The 20,658-nt window shown below is 38.0% G+C and overlaps 1 protein-coding gene and 1 pseudogene across 2 annotated transcripts in view; one reads left to right on the plus strand and one right to left on the minus strand.

Moving 5' to 3' along the window:
- Positions 1–10,233, plus strand: part of LRP2 (LDL receptor related protein 2) — a 123,849-nt gene extending 113,616 nt beyond the window's left edge. The window contains exons 72-79 of one of the 2 annotated variants that reach the window (XM_062604788.1): positions 1,910–2,000; positions 2,578–2,645; positions 2,803–2,923; positions 3,767–3,896; positions 6,094–6,213; positions 6,306–6,413; positions 7,527–7,598; positions 8,695–10,233. In XM_062604788.1, the coding sequence (XP_062460772.1) occupies positions 1,910–2,000; positions 2,578–2,645; positions 2,803–2,923; positions 3,767–3,896; positions 6,094–6,213; positions 6,306–6,413; positions 7,527–7,598; positions 8,695–8,856 (872 nt within the window). In that variant the 3' untranslated portion in view covers positions 8,857–10,233. The remainder of the gene's footprint in view (positions 1–1,909; positions 2,001–2,577; positions 2,646–2,802; positions 2,924–3,766; positions 3,897–6,093; positions 6,214–6,305; positions 6,414–7,526; positions 7,599–8,694) is intronic. The other variant, XM_062604789.1, reaches the window with a different exon arrangement.
- Positions 10,234–12,464: 2,231 nt separating this feature from the next.
- LOC134156571 (uncharacterized) lies at positions 12,465–17,481 on the minus strand (annotated as a pseudogene).
- Between the last annotated feature and the right edge of the window lie 3,177 nt (positions 17,482–20,658).

Raw genomic sequence — 20,658 nt, forward strand, 5'->3', positions numbered from 1 at the left:
ATCACTCGAACTGACCCAGACCCAGCTGCAAAATTGCCACTGTTTCTGATTCTTGTTTCAAAATTCAAAAATGTTTGACTGTAAGTTTTTTCAAATTAATTGATTTCAGAACTAGAGATTTTCTGAAAAGTTATGGCTTGCAATTATGTTTACAATTCTGTACAAGGTTTTATTTGATCAGTGTAACAGAATACAATAGAAACTTGAAACAATACAGTACTCGCAGCATGAACAGAGGTAATTTCTAGATAATGGTCTAGTACCTTTTAAGCGCTAGAATTTAGTGCTTGGTTGTTACATTGCATCAGAGCCCCCACAGTGCTTCCTGGAGTGCCAATAAAATAGGAGCGCTCGGCCTTTCTTGAGGAGAAAGAGTATACCACTGCAGGATTTCTATTTCTCTAGCTGAGAGTCTGCATTCTTAGCTTACAGTGATGAGGGTAGTAGCCAGAAGTCCTTGTACTTGCCCTTCCAACATATCTCTAATACATTATGCTTTATAACATTGTCTGGTATCTTTTCCATGGTTAATCTTTTCTGAATGCTCTCCTTTTTGCATTGCACATGCTGTGGGCTGCAGAAAGAGGAGCTAGTAATATGATGTAATAATTAATAATAATTCTATGTAGTAATGAATGGAATTGTGAAATACATGTTTAAATTAAGGATCAGTAGCACTGTTCATTGCATCTGCTATTGGCTGTTTGTTGCAGTAAAGACACTACATTTGTTATTTTTTGTTGAAACTGATTTACATAAAATGTCCAGGAATTAACAAATCTCTGCTTGACCTTGTTTTGACAAAAAGATGGATACAGCAGATAAGGTATTCAGTACTGTCCCCATATTCGAACTTCAGTTTTTACCTTGACTTTAAGCAAAGTGAGCTGTGATGGCCATAATTGAAGGTACTGACCAAACATAGCTTTTATATATAGCTTTGGTTTATTTGGTCCTTTCCCCATATTGCAGCTACTGAGAAACAAAGCCTGTAAGATTTTTGTATTTTCCCTTTTTGTATTCCATTTGCTTGAAGGGAGTTTTACCTGTAAAGAACATTGTAGCAACAGACTTCCTCTGGCTGATAAAAAAAATTATGAAAAAAGTGTTATGATCTAATTTATTAGTGTAAGACAGACAGTCAAACCTCTTACTGAAGGCTAGTACAACTTTTCACTTTTTTTTCACACTTGTTATTTTTTCACTTGAGCCAGCATTAAAATAACATCAGAACATTTAGAGCTCTATATTTTGGCCAGCTCAGGCAGCACTGGTGCTTGAGCACCTTGAGGCTACTGGAGCACAGCTGAGACTGACTTGATGAAGAACAGGCTTCTGTGCTACCTAGTGCCAAGCTGTCAGCCTGCGCTCTGTACTGGCAGAAAACTTGAGGACTTTGGGTTTCTCTCCTCTTGTTCTCCCTGTCAGGATGTATGATAGTTTAGAGAGCCCTCCTGCATGTGCATTTCCAGCCACTGCTTTTTGTCATAAGTAAATGTATCACAGGTTTGCCCTCTGTGCAACTTGCAGTCGGTTGGATGGTGGAGTCTGGGAAAAGGGGATTAAATATTGCTGCTTTCTGAATGGAGTTTTGAAGGGTGGTGGTGGTGGGCTGCATTGCATAGGCAAAAGAAGGTGATGGGACATGCAGCTTTTGGGTTGTCTGTGCTTGATTTTATCAAGTAAGTTGTTGTTTTGTGAGAACAGCTTTTACTTCAATTAAAACAAGCTAATTTGTCAGAAAAATAAATGACAGCAACAAATGCATATGCTATTAAGAGCAAAGCTTCTGAAAAGTAGCCCGTGAGCTTGCACACGCAAGTTCTGTAAAGATAAATAAAATGCTGTATGGTATTATTTCTTTTGTTGAAGGTATCTTGATAACACATGTGGCTTTCAAATTTTGCAGCTATTGAATCCCCTCCCACAATGCCACCAGCGTGCAGGTGCATGTATGGAGGAACATGCTATATAGATGAAAGTGATCTTCCAAAATGCAAGTAAGTCAGTGTATCGTTAGGGTAGTCCTGGATCAGATTGTGCTGATTTAGTCTCACAAAACAATTAAAATCTTTGAAGTGTGTTACACATGCTTTGTACGACATGCTTTGCAGTATCATGTCTGTAACAGTCACAGAAAAATGCATATATGCATAAAAATAGCAGCAAATAAGCAATGTAAATGCATCAGTTTGGAAAAACAAACAACAAAAATAACCCCCAAAAAACCTTGAAAGGCAAACCTCTGAAGATTCTAGCAACAGGGTATACCAAAAATTTGTACCAATGTATAGTGTTTTGTGGATGTAGCTTGGAACAGCCAGTAGGTGCCACTGATGGTTCACTAAAACCAAATCTTTTGGCTTCAGTGACTAGTTTTCTGACTCAGTGCTTTTTATTTCCACTTTTAATTCTGTGAAGATAACAGACCTACTATATTACAGTCAGTGAAATATATAATTACTGATCATGTTAAAAATTACAGCATGTAGGTAAACATTACAGCATATAATAATAAAGCTGAGATCCTAGACTTAAGAAAAGCCATTCAGTCAGCTCTCCTTCTTACATTTACAGGTGTTCTTATGGATACACTGGGAATTATTGTGAAATAGGATTTTCAAAAGGAGTGCCTCCTGGAACAAGTAAGCTTCAAGTATATATTACATTGATATTTTGAGCTAAGAATGTACAATATCTCACTATGATACTTGTTCAGGGTCAAGCTTATAATTCTTTGTACTCTTTTTTACACTGAACTATGTTTGCTTGAATGTTTGCTTATTCTTCTGTCTTTGATAGCAGCAGTAGCAGTGTTGCTGACAGTCATACTAATCATAATAATTGGAGTGTTAGCGGTTGGAGGCTTTTTTAACTACAGACGAACAGGCTCCCTTTTACCAGTGCTTCCCAAACTACCAAGGTATGTTTTAAAGGCTTTCATAGCTGGAATGTCTGTGCACTGAAAATATGTTTGTTCCTAAATATTTCTGAGAAGTCCAGTTTATTTGCCATGTGCCCATTCTGGTGGAATATGGGAAGTGCAGTGTTGCAGCAATTCCACTGGATTTTGATTCCAAATCATATCGTAGCTGATCATTACTTTGTAACAAAGGACTATTGTAAAACTCTTCTGCATTCTAAATTAGCTTTTAAATAATGAGCAATATAGAAGACTGTTTACCAGATCTGAGACTGGATATTCAGTTCAAAAAGATACAAAGCACCATAGTTACATGTGTTTCAGCTTTTTATGAAACTTTGTCAGAAGATGATTCTGGCAAAGAGATCTTTTTAACATTGAAAGGCTGAAGTAATCTGCAACATTGTATTTATCTGTTAAAAATACTATGGGGCATGTATAGTGCACTTCCGTTTCCAAAGCCTGGGAAATTCGAGTTTGTTTGCAGGCTCCTGCTATCCTGGCAGTCATTTTGTCCTGTTTTGAAAACTAGCTTTGTGAAATATCCATCCAAAATACTTGATGCTTTAAATCAAAAGGAGATGAACAAAAATATTTGATATTATTTTATTTTAAAAAAAGGCAGAATATGATGCTTCAAATATTTTAGCTTTAAGCAAATTGTGTTTTTTTAAACATAAAGCTGTATCTTCATTATCTTTGCACCAATTTTGCAGTAGTAGCTCTTAAATCATTGTAATCAGTAATGTGGAGGTAGCTATAACTGCTTCCTCACTGGAGGATTACACTGAACTAAGTAAATTGATTTATGACTGTTTTTTGTTTTGTGGGGATTTTTTTCAGTTTAAGCAGTCTTATAAAATCTACTGAAAATGGCAGTGGGGTAACTTTCCGATCTGGAGCAGATGTGAGTATGGACGTAGGAGTCTCTGGCTTTGGAGGAGACTCAGCTATAGACAGAGCAATGCAAATGGTAAGGTTTTAGTTCTGAAATCATTTTTAAAAATTGTGTTCTTTTAATGTCATTTTCAGCTGATAGAGGGAAGTCTTTTATGTAAAAAAAAACAAAAAAAACCCAAACAGTGAGATGATAAATGTGTTCTAGAAAAAGAATTGATTGATAATTTCCTGAAATAGATTTTTGTAAATTGAAGGCAAGGACAAGTGTAGGCTGTTCTTCAGAATAATGTGACTTTTCTCAAGATTTATATGGCAGAATATATATTTTGGCATATTCATGAGCTATACCGGGCATGAATAGCCAAATATTGCAACAAGGAATTTTTTGAGGGCCTTTGTGTTCCATAAAACCATGTTAAATAGGTGGTTTTCAGATCCAGACTGTATGTTAGAAATGTCAGAGGTAAAACTCAGGCTTAACCAAAGCATACACTACTTTGCACAACAAATTATAATGCAACAGTGTTTTATTTTAGCAAGTTTAAAAAAAATAATGTTTAATAGTTTTGGGGACATCATAAAGTGTAACTCTACTTCACCTATACAGTTTTGAACAGCTGAGAGATAGTATATGCTTCTTTTTCCTATACTCTATAGCTTTTCCACATTAAAAAAAAATATTTTCCTTTTCACCAGAACTACAATGTACAAAAGGTTTTTACTTACAGGAAACAGATCACAACTATCTTTGAATAATAAGCATTTGCTGCAAAGTCTACACTGGAAGCTTCCTAAACTTTTAAAGATAAGTTACAGACTTAACTGACAGTAAATTAATATGAAATGAAACAGGTAGTGAAGTTAAGCTCACAATATATGTATATGACCTTTTTCTAGATGAAGAAACACACTCTGTTAAAGGTAGACAGCTTGTCTAATGAAACTACAATCCGAATATTTCAGTAAATACTGGGAAAATAGCTTTAGGCTTGAATATTACCTCAAATCTTTTTCATGCATGAAAACTTAATGGTACTTTCCATTTTCTGGCCTAGTACTGATATGCTCGAGTCCAACTGATGCAATTTATGCACTGCAAGTAACAGGTGTGTCGGTCTGGATAAAGGCTATTTCTACATAAGTGGCGTTAATTCTCATGTATCTGGAATATAAACAAAAAATTGTATAGCTCACTGGAAAATAATTCAAAGGGTTTGGTTTATGGCAGCAAAGAACTCTGGGATATGCCTCCTAAAATTTTAATATCATGTGTGCGTTTGAAGGTGCTAGAGGGCTATTTTTCAGTGTGGCTCTTCTTATCCAAGATAGGCTAATTAGAGGAAGCTGCCATGAGTTCACTGTATGGTTATGAGCTATACTTTGGTAGCACGAAGCATGAAGCCTTATGGCATGAAGCAGTAGCTTGTAGAAATGAGGTAAGTTTAAAGAACTAGCTGATGTACTATCCCCATGTTATTCCCCACTATTCCTGTGATGGGGCTGTGACAAGGAGCAGGACAAGTGGGTCTGAGTGGGGTTTTGCTTTCATTATGCTTGCACCTGTTGATGCTGGCTAGCCCTAAGTGGCTATCCTTATGCAGCACAAAATATTTTCTGAAGAAATGCTTGGTACCTTTGCCCACTTGCTGTGGTAGTAGCTGCAGCTCAGGATTTGGCACAATGTGTGTGAAGCAGTTGCTACTCACACAGTCATCTTCATGCACGGACAAAATATTGATTTATAATAAAAGATATGCTAAAAATCCTGAAACATTTTATTTCTGACATAAGTCGTAATTACTGCTTTGTCTCAAACAGTATAGCAGTCTCCCTGCTGAGACAGAGTGAATAAATCCCATTCTGTTATATGGCAGGTACAGCTTACTAATTTGTATGTCATTTTGAAGTCTCTAAAATGAAATATTTAATTTAGGATTATGCTTCCTTTGATATCTTGTCCCTGTTGAAGGTGTGATTTGTGAGTCATCTTTCTTCTTCACAAAGTACTTCAAGTCAGTTATTGAAATTTGGGGAGTTTTTTGTCCACCTAGGAAATGGGACAATATTGGAACAATCAATAGTCCAGGCTGCCAAGTTAGGGATTAAAATAATGGATGGTAAACTAACAATATGATTTTAACAGATGCTAGATTTTGTCTAAGCCTATGTAAAAGTAAACATGCATTTCCCCTGAGATGAAGAATTGGTCTAAGACTTAATTTTTCATTTTAATTTCACTCTTTTTTTTTTTTTTTTTTTTGTCTTTATAGAATGAAAACTTTGCAGTGGAGTCAGGGAAACAGCCGATCACGTTTGAAAATCCATTGTATGCAACCAGAGATGGTGGAGCCAGCACAGCCAGCACAGTTACAGTTGTTCAGCCAACACACGTAAGAGAAACTCAGGCTTGACTTGCAGCTTTCGTTTTTCTTTGTGACCTTCTTTTCTCCTTTGAAGAACGTTAAATTTCCTTCTCCTACAGGCGGCAGCAGCTGGGAGTGAGGAAAATGAAAATTTTGAAAATCCTGTGTATGCCTCTGCGATATCTGCCAGTCCGAAGGAACCTCCTCAGAGTACAGATGCGCCTCAGGTAGGACAGAGAAATGCTGTCTTGATTGTTTTGTATTCTGAATTGGGGAAATTAAATTGTTAGGGGAGCTGCAATATAGTTTCAGCTCTCTTTAAATAATGCCATGGAGTTGCACATAATGTGCATCAAGTCCAACTAACTGAATCACATTTACAAAAGCTCATCTGGAACAGTTTGATAAGAGAATAGCAGCAAAAAACATAGGATTGCCCAGGGCACACAGTAGAAGATCTATTTGGACTAAACCCCCTCTTCTTCCTGACCCACCCAGTTATTTTGGATTGAATAGATTGAAATAGAGAGTTACTTTTCACTGTTTGTTGTGCTTTGTTTTGAGGGCAGAAACTGGCCTGAAAATTGTAATGTAATTGCTGTAAATGTTCATTGATCCACAGCAGAAATTATTATAACTAAGGCTTTGCTTCAGACTTTTAACAATTATTTGTTAAACAGTTACTGAATTATACCTTGATAGAAGCAGCAGAGAGTGTGTATGAAAACAAAACCCAAGAAAATTACAAAACTACATTTGTAGTTACATTGCATTACAAATGTAGTTACATTTTGTTTTAAAACAGGTTAAAACCAGGGGGCCTTTTTGGTACAGAAAATTGAAATAAGACCTTTAGTCAGCATACTGTCAATTTGCTTTTCTTTTTTTTTCCCCTCACATTTATTTGTAACTTTACCCATGTTTGAAAGTTCTAGCAATGACATTTAAGACACTTGTTCTGTGCTATGTGTTGTTGCAGGACATTTTGAAATAAAAGCTCTGCCAACCTGTTGTTGTAGTTTCATGTCCCTCAGTAATTTCTCTTGCATTGTTTTCAAGACATTTTTCCTTTTGGCCTATTTGTCTGGAATGATAGGCTTCCTTGAATTAATTTAGTCACTTTTGGCCTAGCCTCATGAATACTGCTTTGTGTGAAATCCAGCAGGAAAAAAAAGTTGGGTCCCATGCTTAGAATTACGACGCAGTAATGTAAGAACATCCAGCTGAAATCACTGAGTCAGCAGTCAGTGCAAGTGAAATCAAATCCAACAACAGTGATATCTCTTTCCAAAGAAGTTGTGAGAAAGATGTATGAAGTTCTAATAATTTTTGTGTTACAGGAATCAAAGTGGAGTTTCTTCAAGAGAAAAATGAAACAAAACACTAATTTTGAAAACCCAATATATGCAGAGGTATTCCTTAATATTGTATAATTCTATTTTTCAGCTAATATACTGCTGGACTTTGTTGTTGCTTTCATAGGATAAAGATTATGGGTAGGTTCTGCTTTTAAGTGAAGCAGCACAGAAATTCCAGCCCAGGTCAAGGTAGGACTGAAGTGGTTTTGAGAAAAGTTATAAGGTCTCAATCAGAAGTTGTTCAGCAGGCAACCCTCAGGCAGCACAGCTGCATTGCCGACATCTCTGCAATTCCAGTGCAAGCGCTGTGGCCAGCTCCTGCTCTGGGATCTCAGGTGCTGGTTTCAGCTTTCTGGTGCATTCTGGCACAGTTAAGGGTCCAGTGCAAGTGGGAGGTGATTGCATTGCACTAGGAGCGAAGTGTCTGTTTCTGCCTTCTCAGTCTTGGCTTCAGCACTGCACAAAATTCCAATAGCTCTGTGTACTGCAGCTATATTTCTATACCAGCCCTATTTTTTATTTTTTTTTGTCTACATAGTTGGATGAGACAGTTCTTTTAAGATGGTGTGCCAGTGGGTGGTATGTGTGCTGGAGGAATTCTTCCCTGGCTTGGGCACAAAGGTTTGGAATTCTGCTGACTTGACCCAGTAATTCCAGCCCTTTTCACCTTACAGTTTAGAATTTCCAGATGGCCTAAGTGACTTCAGAACCTCAGTGGCTAAAACTAGCTATCATTTGTGAAGAATTTAGGTTTCTAATGCTTGAACAAGGTGAGAGAGAGAGTTCAGGAAGCCAGAGGTTCATTTCCCTAACACTAGTGAATGTAATTATTTACAAACAGTAGTAGTGCCAGTGTTATCCATGTTCATGTATGCGCATATGGACATACTAAGCTACTCCTGACATTAAGCATTAAAATAGAAGTCCCAGCATGTAGAGTAAGTGTGCAGTAGTTTATTTACTCAGCTGTACAATCTGAGGTGAAATTAGCATTTGATTTTGTTACAGGCAGTGATATGCAAAAATAACTTATACCATGACACTTGACTTTAGCAAAATAACTTGGATATTTATTTAGAATTTCTGAAAGTTGAGGTTGGATATTTTATACATTAGAATGTAAACTTGGATTTTATGATTATTGTTTCAGATGGAAAAGGAACAACAACAAGACACAAAAAGTGTCCCTACCCCTTCTCCTTCACTGCCTCCCAAGATTACTCTGAGAAGAGACCAACCATTATCTTACACAGCAACAGAAGACACGTTTAAAGACACCGCCAGCCTTGTTAAAGAGGACTCTGTGGTATAACTAGGTAACTGATTTAGGGAAAATTAGACACATCCATTTGCACATATATTTTTTATAAACAGAAGAGTAAGGTTCACATTCAAATGCTTTATAAAAATACATACATCTCTTAGCCAATGGCTGGATATGTATGTTAAAACTATGCCTTGTTTTTTTTGACAAATGCCAATTTCTATTTTTATGAACAATTATCGTGATGTACTATATGTATATCTTTGCACTGGAGCTGTCTGAAAGTAATGTTATAAATATATTGTACATTTGTAAATTTTTGAAAGGTGATCTTGTTTGGTGATGTTGCTAGTAGAAATCTGTATGGAATTGGTTGTATCTTTAGGGATAAATTCATAATATAAATGCTTAAAGTAAAAAAAAAAAAAGAACCAAACAAGGCAACTATAGGCACATTACTGATTTACAGGATCTTTAGAGTGTATGTTTATAACAGCACCTTTTGAAACTTCTGCTGGTGCTTGGGGCATCTTTAACACCTATTTTATATACTACTCTATGTAAAAATGGATGTCTCTGTTTATCTTGTGTTAAACAAATGATGGAAGAGTCAATGTAGCATCATTTTGCTGAAGGTGCATAATGTTGTTCTTCCAATATTTTAACTGTTGTAGACAAAACAATTTCCTGTCAATCCACAAAACACATACCTTTTCTCAAGGTTCCAATTAACACCATTCCATTAATAGCGTTCCTAAAAAGATCTCATATATTTAGATTTTAGTGCCATGAGTACTTAATTTAATAAGATTTTCTCTTGCTCATCAATGGAATAGCTCTGTTTTTGGCTTGAGTCTCTGGAAGTAATTTGGACTATTAAATGAAGTAGCTAGATTTCTGTAGCAGCTTATTTCCAAACAGCAAAATAAGAAAGATATTGGTTCATTAAAGAAATTATTCAGGTGTTTTAATGTGAAAATTTAATTTTATTGACTATTTATTTCCTAAGATGAACATTAATAGAAAGGGAAACAATTTATACTAATAGCAGTCCTTGTAGTTATTTGGTTATTTCTGTACCCTTCCACCAGAATATACTGTATATCGTATTAGCTTTTCTATTAATCAGCCAAGGTAGTTTCCACAACATGAACCATGTGAGGAAACTTTGAGTACTGCTTCAGGAGCATGTTATTCAGCATTCCTGCCTAGCTACTCATATAGCTTAAAGATTCCTGAAGTTATAATCACTGAGTCTTCTGCTATTTGATTGTTTTATATCTGAGTTCTCAAAATATTTACTATTTCTAATTAGAATGTTTATGACTACTTTGTAATGTACTTTGATTAGAAAAGACAACTGGAAAATGATGCTGCTGAATAAATCCAATAAATGTATTCTTTTATCACATTCTTATTTCATAATTTGTGTCAAGGCTTTATGTACTTTTTTCAGTTGTGGAGACTTCAGAGCACTCTGAGATGAAAACAACAGTGCTTTAGATAAAGTCAAATAAGAATAGTGCTTACTGCTTCACACAACTGTCTAAAGTTCTTGATATAACATCACTGACATCATATCACAGTAAAAACTGCCCCATTTCACGTATTAAATAAACTGGCCCTTGAAACAGGAAACTCTTATTATTGATTGTAGGAGTCTGACTTTCAGCATAGTATGGACACAAGCAGTTGAAGCCTTAGTTCAATTAACTTGCACATCTAAGTGCTTTAAAAATTCCTTAGAATCAGAGACACAGCTTACACGTCTATAAGGCTATGAGAAAGGATGTCTTTGAAAGACAGGTTGCTGTTCTTAAGGAAAGAGTTCACAATGCTTTTTAAAGAGAGAAGACAGGGCTAACATTTCCACAAGTCTTGCCTCCAGTTGATGCCATAAGAGCAATAGTGTTGCTTTTGTGAATAATCTTTGTCAACAGAAAGATTTGGAATAATTTTTGGAGAAAACTGCTAATATGTCAGCCATATACCAGGGTTACCTTTTTCCCCCCCATAGCAATTTTAACTTTTCAGATGTGGAAGAAAACCATCCCTGGGATATGGTATAGATAGGTAGAATGTAGATTTATTGTTTAACATTCCTGATGATGAAGGATTCCTAAGCTTCAGCTGGGCCTCTTTCTCTCCGTATCAACCATAGTGTACCCATCTGCTTATCTAATATCTATTTTTTGTATTTTGTTCAACAGAAGCTTTAGATTCTATTCCTAACTTTGTTTTCTACTTGTACTCTTTTTCCCTTACGAGGACTTGTCCCTGCTTGGATTCTTGAATTCTGGACTCATTCTGTTTCAAAGAAGGCTGATTTTTAGGGATTTCAGGAAGTCTCATAATCTGCCACTGTATGGTTGATAAATTTAGACCATTAAGTTTTTTCATGTACATTCTCTTTACAGCTGTCAGACCAGATAGAGAGAACTGTCTCTCTTACAGGTATTTATCATGAAATAAAATAAATTTATTCTTGAAGCCATTTGGCAGAGAATAGAACCAATGAAATACTTACATGTTACTAAATACTTTTTCTATTCTGTCCCTTTCTTGTGCACCTACAAAACACCCCTTGCCCTGTCCCCTCTTACACACACATAGAGTGATGAAACTCCTTTTCTTACATTTGGAGTTCTGACCTGCACATGGTATTTTTGTAAGCTTAATTGAATTGCACATTAATGATTAATCACCAGTGCAGGTCTTCAGCAAATAAAACCTTTACCCCTTCAATTTTAATATCCTAGGAACACCAGTTTGTGAGCCTCTGGCCAACAGCTTAACAGATAGAAATAGTGTACAAGAGGCACCATAACCCCAACTAACATTTTGTTGTTCTTAACATAATCTTTGTACAGTTGAACTAATTTGCCATAGCATATGCTAATGATCCTGTTTCATCTAATGAGTGAAATAATCATACTAAATTGCAGAACAAATTGAGGATGAAAGAAATGTAAATGCATATTATTTTTAATATTTTCCTCATATAAGAAACTATTACTAGTGAGAAAGTTTAAATACAAGTTTGGATACTCTGCATATTAACAGAGTAATACGTAGTTTTGATTCTTCTCTGTAATTTCATATCTGTAAAATAACTTGCTTTATTTCTACACAGTTGAATAATCAGGTGATTAGATGTGGTCAAATACTGCATTTGTAATTTTTGGAATATGTTGCAATAGGTGGGCTTTATCATTTGTTTTCATGTCTTGTGTTCAGCAACTTGTGAAGTTTAGCAACTCCTGAATAGATCAACTGCCCATGAAATAAATGCCTAAATCTGACTAAATACATTCTGTAAGGTATATGTTAAAGATATATGTTCTGAAAGACGATTGTTGTATTTCAAGTTCACTAGCAGCCTGTATATGTTGATGAAGTCTACTTGAAAACCTGATTCTTTTAGTGAATTTATTTTCCTTATTTAAAAACTTGTTATAGGGTGAGTAATATTGACTAGCTTTGTAGCTGAATATTTTAGGAATGGAGATCCTACAGAGGTGTCACTTCTGAGCATAAAAAATGATCTTCAAAACCATGCTGGATTTACAAGCGTATCTGCAAACTCAGAAATTCCAGGTAAGGAGGGGTGAGAGGTGGAGAAAGTGTCTTCTGAAAAGAAAAGCAGTCTAGTAACTGATTAAGGAAAGGATGTCTGGTTCTGACAGGATTAACATTTATTTCCTCAGAGCTAATACTGGTTTAATGGTAAATGTTAATTAGAACTCCAGGAACTGATCTCCCACTAGCTGCTGGAGCTGGAAATATTGTACACAGCAGCATGTCAGATAAACAGCTTTGGGGTTTAGGAGAGAAATAGCCAAAAGAACTTTGCATCCAGCTCTGTATTGTGTCCTGGGGTGCTTTGCTATCAGGACTTATGCCATGCATTTTATGACCTGAGAAATATCAGTCACACAGTCTTTTTATTGGTGATCTTTGAGCTTTTATATCTGTGAAAAAGAAAATGAATCTGAAAGCATTTATATGCAAAATTCTCTGTGAGAGGATTCTTTATATTTAAAGGTTTGGCTACAGCTTCAAGTTTGCTTTTAAACTACTGGCTCCAGTACTGAGAGCAGTTCAGCTACAACAGAGCAGAGACCAGAATGCCTGCAGAACACCCAAGAGCCCGGCAAAGAGAAACCTCCCTGGACTGTATTGTGAGCCAGATGTTCTCCACATTAAGTACGGCATGACTCAGCATGACTTTTCAGATATCAGTAAGCCATAAACAGCATATGGTCACCCCAGTTCATTCTACCTGGGCATTCTACCTTTAAGTGTGGAGGGACTAAGGATAGTGGCATGACATCACATCTCACCAATCTCATATGTGAACTAATAGCACAGGCCTTATCTAACATAGATATAGTCCAGGACAATCAGCAATGGGTTCTTAATGAATGTTAATGAAGTCCAGCAAACATTCACAGAATCACAGGTTGGTTGAGGTTGGAAAGGACCTCTGGTCCAATGCCCCCTGCTCAAGCTGGTTCACCTAGACCAGGTTGCCCAGGAGCATGTCCAGATGGTGGATACTCAGCTTCACTGGGCAACCCGTGCCAGTGCCCAGGCACCCTCACAGTAAAAATGTGATTCCTGATCTTCAGCAGTAACATCCTGTGTTTCAGTGTGCACCCATTGCCTTGGGTTCTGTCCCTGGGCACCCCTGAAAGGGGCCTGGCCCTCTGTCTTTATAGCCCCTCTTCAGATATTTATGTAGTCCGATAATAACCGCTCTGGGCTTTCATACACTCCTTTTGCTACTTACATTCAACAAAGTATTTTTCTCTGTAGGAGTTCCCGATCTCAGGAGTCAGTCCCTTCAAATGTTTTAAGAGGTATGTGTTGATGACATCTGAATTAACTATTCCTGCCTTAAAGACACAATGCTTACTTTCACTCCAACAATGCTCAACAATGCTTACTTTCACTTCAAAATGCTGCATCTCTATCATAAAAGAAAAAAACCAAAAAACCAAGCAAAACCAATGACCCTTCCTGACCCCTTAATAGCAGCATAGCCATTAAAGATAAGTAAGTTATAAGTTTGTCACATAGAAATTAATATTTGAGACTTGGATTATTCAAATGTCAGAATAATTCTGAGATGTTCAAGTTAGCTTTGTAGCAGTGTACCTGTCCTGTAAAACACAGCAGGCAATTAACTCAGAGGGGAAAAAAAAACCAAAAAGCAGTGTCAGGTAGATTCACAGCTTTTTGTGTGTTTTATTTTGGACTTATGCAAAGGATGCAGCAGCCAGCTGCATCTTAGCTGTGATTTAGTTACCAAGGTAAAACACTCTTTAAAAACCTGACTGAGGTGAATACTCTTGTCTGGGGTTTGCTTGAATGATCTACTCTGTACACTTGGCAAAATTTGCTGAAGGCCTTTTGCAATTACTCTAAAAGAGTATTGGTAAAGTATTAAAGGGAAACTATTTCACTTGAGATACAGGCCACTCTACTGGGCTTTATTATCCAGATCCATTCCAGTATGTGGGCTCCTACTATGCACTTATATTCCTGTGAAAATCAAATAGTCTGTATAAAAGCAGAGAGTCTGATTTCTGTTGGTTGGGGTCTAAAGGTCTGAACGTGATGTATGGAATTAGTCAATGCTTTTGAAGATATTAGCTTAACCCTGTGTATTGATAATACTGCTTTACTACGCTATAAATTACTTGAGAAACTTTAGATAAATAGTGACACTTTCAAGAGTTTGCTGAGGACAGCCTGCACCTGAAAGGCAGAGGCTGAAAGTCCAGCACTGAGATTTCATAAAGAGTTTCTCAGGCTGAGGTGAGAGCGCCAGCAGTGGTTATCCCCACCGAGAGTGTGCAGCTTTCCACAAGCTGAAAGAAGGGACCTGCCAGAGGAGGTAAGTTTCTAATAATTATGTTGTCCTTGCCCTAATCACTGGATTTAATAAGTGTCTGGAACCCTCATGATGAGGCCAACAGTGTTTTACAAGCTTTGAGAAGAAAGTCCTACTGGTAGAAGATATGTGTTTTGTCGTTTTAGCTATTTAATTAATTATAAGCCTACTGAATATTTACTTAGCTGAGTGTTACTGATGGTAGTTGCAGTGCTGCAATCCCTTTTGGCAGCCCTTAACAATGTCTAGTCTGACCTATCAGCGCTGAGAAGGGAACGTGTATTGCCATGGCTTAGTATGTTTACTTTGCAGATTATTTACCACCTTTTGTCAAAGCCAACACTTAATTCTTGTTTTTAACTCCACTCAAAGTAGAGACCCCAGGGACCAACTTCCTCTTCACAACTTCCGTTCACAGAGGTGTATGATAGTACCTGTGTAGCAGCTCTAAGAAAACTGGCTGAAGTAGCAAGTGTTTTAACTGTTACAGTCAGTGCAATTGTTGTTGCATGCACTGCAAAATTTGGACTAACTCAGCCATGAAAAAATACTCTTTTGTTTACTAGATAAAGACTGAAAAAAAACCTGCCACCAGCCATTTTTAATTGTGTGGGCTGGATTTATTGTCAAGAAAGTTCTTTCTGGTACTAGTTAGCACCTTCCTCCCCCAGCTGATATTCTTCAACTGCACCAAAAAGAGTCTGATAAACACACCTGGGAATGATCTGGTTTTAACAGACTGAGAAACTGGATTTTTAAGAACCCTGTTGGTGAAAGCAAGGGGAAGCCCAAAAGATTGCTGGGGAGAATCTCTGAACTTGAGAAATGACAGAGCGAATGCTTTTCATCAGGGAGATGAAATATGCCTCTGTGGAGAGACACCAGAACTTTTAGCTAGAACAGATTTGGTTATATTGAATAATTTTTTTGGGGGGGAAATTACCTTGCCACTTACCCTTGCCAGCTGTCTTTTTGGTCACAAACAGCACAGCCCTGGCAATGCTGCTGGGGTCAGCTAAGTTCAGGTTCTCTGTCTTCAATGAGAATAAGGAGCAGGACTAGCTCTTGGCCTCCTTTTTCTGTGACACATGCAACAATGACACAAACTCCCCTTTAGTCAGGCCATTTATCAGTAAGTTTCCAAGTCCACTGTCAATAACTCTCGTGAGCACCATTCAGGTTTCTCACTCTGTGACCGTCTCTAATGAGCCAGTACATGGTAAGGGAAAGTATGGAAGCCAGAATTGCTGTGTGCAGTGAGTCTGAGAGCTACAAGCAAATAAGTTAATGATCTAGAAATGAAGTGAAGCAAATGTGCTCAGCCAACCCACCAACTTCCTCAGATGCAATTCCCGTAAGGGCCTTTTTTTCTGGTTGCTGCCCTTCCAGCTCACTGTAAGTTAGAGGAAAGCAGAGGTGGAAGATTTGGCACAATGTGATCGGTATCAATGAATAATACGTGCCTTGGCAAAACCTTCCCTACTTTCCTCTCCAATAGATTTCCACTGTTTTCAAGCTTTGCTGACTAATCTTTCTAGTCAGCCCTGTCCTTTCAGGATATTTCAGACTGAAGGGAATGACTGTGTCAGTTCTCACAATAGCATCTGGGTTTTTTTGTAGACACTGGTGATTATTTGTGCTGATACTGGAGAGAGGAATTCCTCTGTGAAGAAAAATAATTCTTTTTGAATGCCTTTATGATGACACCAAGGCTGCTCTTCTAATCTGTAACATGGAAGCAGAGTGACCCTATGAACAACCAGAAAAGCCTAAGCTGTAGTGGTGGGTTTGATGACTCATTTGTTGTGTGACTCGTGTGATGGTGAGTGATCTGCCCATTAGAGAAGATAGACTTTGAGGCAATGCCTGAGTCTTCTGTCTCTTCCCTCATTGCCTGTTTAGGTAGCACGCTAGAGTGTATTATGTAGGGTAGTGTATTAGGCTTGGTTACTAAAGCCTGTCTGGTGTTCTTACTGTGTTCAGGGAGTGATTTGGATTTATTCTGATTCTAAATTTCGCTGTCACCTCACCAAGTAGGAATGGAAGGAATCTCAGAATCTGATAGTGAATGAATGTTGGACTCATTAAATGATTAAATCATTCACATAGGTGATAAATGATAACAAGTGACAATATTCATTGATACTTACTGGTCTTATCTAGTTGGGTGGTTCAGTAGCCATCAGTATGGCCTTCTGAGCTACTGATTAATACTCTCTGATTTTAAAATGTTAAGCAAACATGTACAGATAACAGTTTGCTTCTCCTTCCACTACAATCTACAGGGAGGCTTCCACTGATTTTTCTGGGGGTTAGATTGGTCCCTGCACTGGTTATTTTAGCAGTCCACCTCACTGTTGTTTGAAGGCTGATGTAATTATTCCCTCTAGTTCAGGTACTTCAATTAGATACTTAGCTTTTTTTTTTTTCAGTGAATGCCCCTGTTAAGTCTGACAAAGATTGCAGTGTTCCTGAATGTGTGCACTTTGGAATCATCTTTGTAATGTTTCACTGAGTTGGTGACATTTATTTTGTGAGAGGACTCACAGAGTGTTTTGACAAAGTGCCATTAAAACTGTGTGAAAGAGCTCAGGCTAATTCAGGCTTCCATGCTGTAAAATAAAGTCTGAAAACAGGATGTTGCAGCAGCCGATCATAAATACCCCCAGTCCATTTTCAGAGACATGCCAGGCATTGACATTTCCATTGGCTGCTGACTTAGAATTTGGAGCTGAGCTAGACACACAGAGACAGAAGCTGCGACCAGCAGGCATAACTCCGTGTCAATAAATCTCAGCAAGCTACTCGGCAAGCTAGTGCTGTGATACACTATTATGGGAGTCAATTCATCTTTTCCCAATACAAAATTAAATTAATTAATTAGAGATTTGGGAAAAAGATTAACCTAATTCAAAACAGGAGCTGCAAATCACACCTGCCTTCCTTTGCTGTGCTGTAGGAGGAAGCACTGGGCAGTGAGCTTGCATTCCTGGAAAGCAGGTAAAATTAGAAGCTGGGCTCTGTGCATAAGTCCTGGAGTGTTTAGCCAGGATGCCTACTTGGGTCTGAAAGAGAAACACCCAGGACTGCTCTGCGTACTGTTAGTCCCTATGTTTAAGTCGCAATAATTAGCGCAGAAGTGCTGTAAGACAAGTGGCTCTAGGGGCAACAGCTGAAGGGGGCAGCACTGTGTGTGGAGCCTCCACTGCTCTTCTTTTCCCTATCAGCCCTGCACCAGTGCTCCTAGGCCTGTAATCCCTAACTGCCTAGCTCTCCCTGAGTACCAGTGCTCCTTCTCCGATAACACATGGACATTTGGTGCTGAGCACCATGGTGAGTTTTGCTCTGCTGGAGCCTTCTGACAGTATTCATTCTGCTAAATGATGCCATTGCTGCTGGAAGGAGTCTGGGATCAGAATCAAAGGAAATAATCTCAGTTAAAGTTTTCTTCCAAGAAAATTGTCTAGTTCCACAAATGTACATTGTTATGCAAAATATTTCTAGCTTGATAATTGCGGGGCACTGAAAAAGCCACTTGTCTTCCAGGGTCATATTGATTTTGCAATAGCTGCCTGGAGTGGCAGAGTGTGCTTCCATTGAAAATGTCAGCATGATATTTCAAGAGTATTGATATATCTTCATAAATATTGAATTCTAATTATTAACGTAGCCAGTAAATAGCTAAAGGCAAATTATACTTCCCATAAAAACTTTGATATTTGCCTGGCAAATTGAGAACTCTCAGGATAGAGCTTAGCTTCTTACGCCTAGACAAGTGCCATTATAAAAGCAATTGATTTTAGAGAAAAGCAGCATGACTACACCAGAAAAGCAGCATGAGTGCGCTAAGAGCCCTTTTAGGATCCTTAGACAACTGCAAAATACAACATCCCTCTGTTTCTCTGCACTAAAAGAAACTGAAGCACATAGACTGTATTGAAGTGGGGTGCTATTGTTCTACTCCCACAGCAAGTTTGCTTTGGTAATTGTGCCAAAGAACATCAGCTTGGGGTGAAATTTGGGATCTGGGTATGCTTTGGATTCCTTCATCCACCCGTGTGCTGGCAGTGCGAACCTCCAGAAGTTAGTGCTCTGCAGTGGGTTAGAGCAGCCTGCCAGACATGCTGAGGAAAAAAGAACTGCCAAGGGAAAATTTAGGGACTGGCATTCTTCAGAAACAGCACACATGTAGCACACATTGAAGGTCTGGTATTAGACAGTGCTCTGACAAATCACTCACCAGCTCTCCAGAGTCTAGGAAGTACAAACAGTCATACTGCCAGAGCTGCAAAACCCCTGGTCTTCGGTTAACAAATTGAACAAATCAGCAGTCAAAAACAGCAAATCTCCCACTCTTAGGGGAACTATTCCTGCACATGCAGGGCTTTGCACTTTTGTTTCATGGAAAAGGTGTGCTTTTTTTGTGTGCTGTGTAAAAATGTCAGTGTGATAATTCAGTTTGGTGCCCAACAGATAACTGAAGATCTTCATTAATACTTCACCTTAAAAGAAATACCTCTCCAAAATCTCCTACTTAGCATTTTGCAGGGAGGCAAATATAGTCTGGTATAGAGGGAGATAATTTTTTGGCATGATTGTATCTTTCCTTGTATGGTTTGCACTTTAGATTTTTACCACAGCATTGGTAAAAGACCCAGCAAAATAAAACCCTGTAAGCTTATATGTAATTGAAAATAAAAGAGTAAGGAAAGATTCCAGATGTCAGGAAGAACATTTGAGTTAGCATTTTATTCAGACCGTGTAGGTGCTTAGATAAGCAACAGTTGTTCAAATCACTTTAGAAAGGAAGGGACAGCACGTTCTCTTGTCTGTGCACTCAAAACCAAATGCTTAATTTGTCCTCTTAGCTATTCTGCAAATGAGTATAATGGGTACTGCTTACTATAGCAATAGACACGAGTTCTGTTTTTCTGCTATTACATTCTGAGAAGACATCAGCAAGCTCCAGGTGCTCATGGGTTGCCTTCACCAGTATTCCCAGTGTCATAACATAGAAACAGCCGAAGTCAAACTCATAAGCTTATGTACCAAGACCCACATGGTGATAGTTTAAAAAGAAATTTCACCGTAAATTCTGTGTCTGGTAGTGCTTTGTGATCTCTGTACATTGCTAGCTAGCACAGCCCCTCTCCCTGCTGTTGATAATGACTTGTGCTGTGACGCTTCTGCCTTAGGCACTTATTTGGTATTAATCTTCTGTATATCCTCTATGCCTGCCTATCCTGCCTAGGTTGTATAAGCATTGCTGGCTATATTTAGTAATCTACAGAGTGTCAACTAATGTACAGGGGAATGTCAAGACTCATTAGGGAGAGCTGATCTACTCAGCTGGGAAGGACTGATCTGTGCTTTGTCTTGAAACCAGCAGGAGTCTTTCCATTAATTTAACAGAGCTTGGTTCAGACCTCCACCTTTTCTCATGCATGTGAGCGAGTTATTACTGATATAACTTAATCATCCTTCTGTATGAAAATTTTCAGTGTTGAAATTATTTTTTTTAGTCTAGGGTCAGCTTTTTGATACCAGAAACAAATCAATCGTCAGAGTAACTAAGCTATGTTTTTCAAATAAAAGCTCAAATTCTATAAACTGTGCAAACAGAAGCTCTACAGTTTGCATGGGAAAAGACACTAACACATGATTGCTAGACTGCTTGTTTGTTTCCTGGTTCAGGGTCTGCTGGGCACTTCTGATCAGCTCTGGGTGCTGTTGCTTAACCATATACGCAGAGCTTCTTTTCCCCGCTCGTCATGCCTCCCCATTCACACAGCACTGTAGTGCCTGATGCTGCAGGAAGTGAGGGGGCATGGGCAAAAACCATTCTCAACAGCAGAATGAATGAATAAGCATTTTATGAAAACGGATTTAGGACTAATTAAATGAGAAGGAATTTTGGACTAGGAAAACCAAGTAATGTTATGCTGGAAGTG

The sequence above is a fragment of the Pezoporus occidentalis genome, unplaced genomic scaffold (assembly GCF_034315485.1).
Source record: "Pezoporus occidentalis ecotype Australia unplaced genomic scaffold, CSIRO_AGI_Poc_V1 ctg88, whole genome shotgun sequence".
Taxonomy (NCBI): Eukaryota; Metazoa; Chordata; class Aves; order Psittaciformes; family Psittacidae; genus Pezoporus; species Pezoporus occidentalis.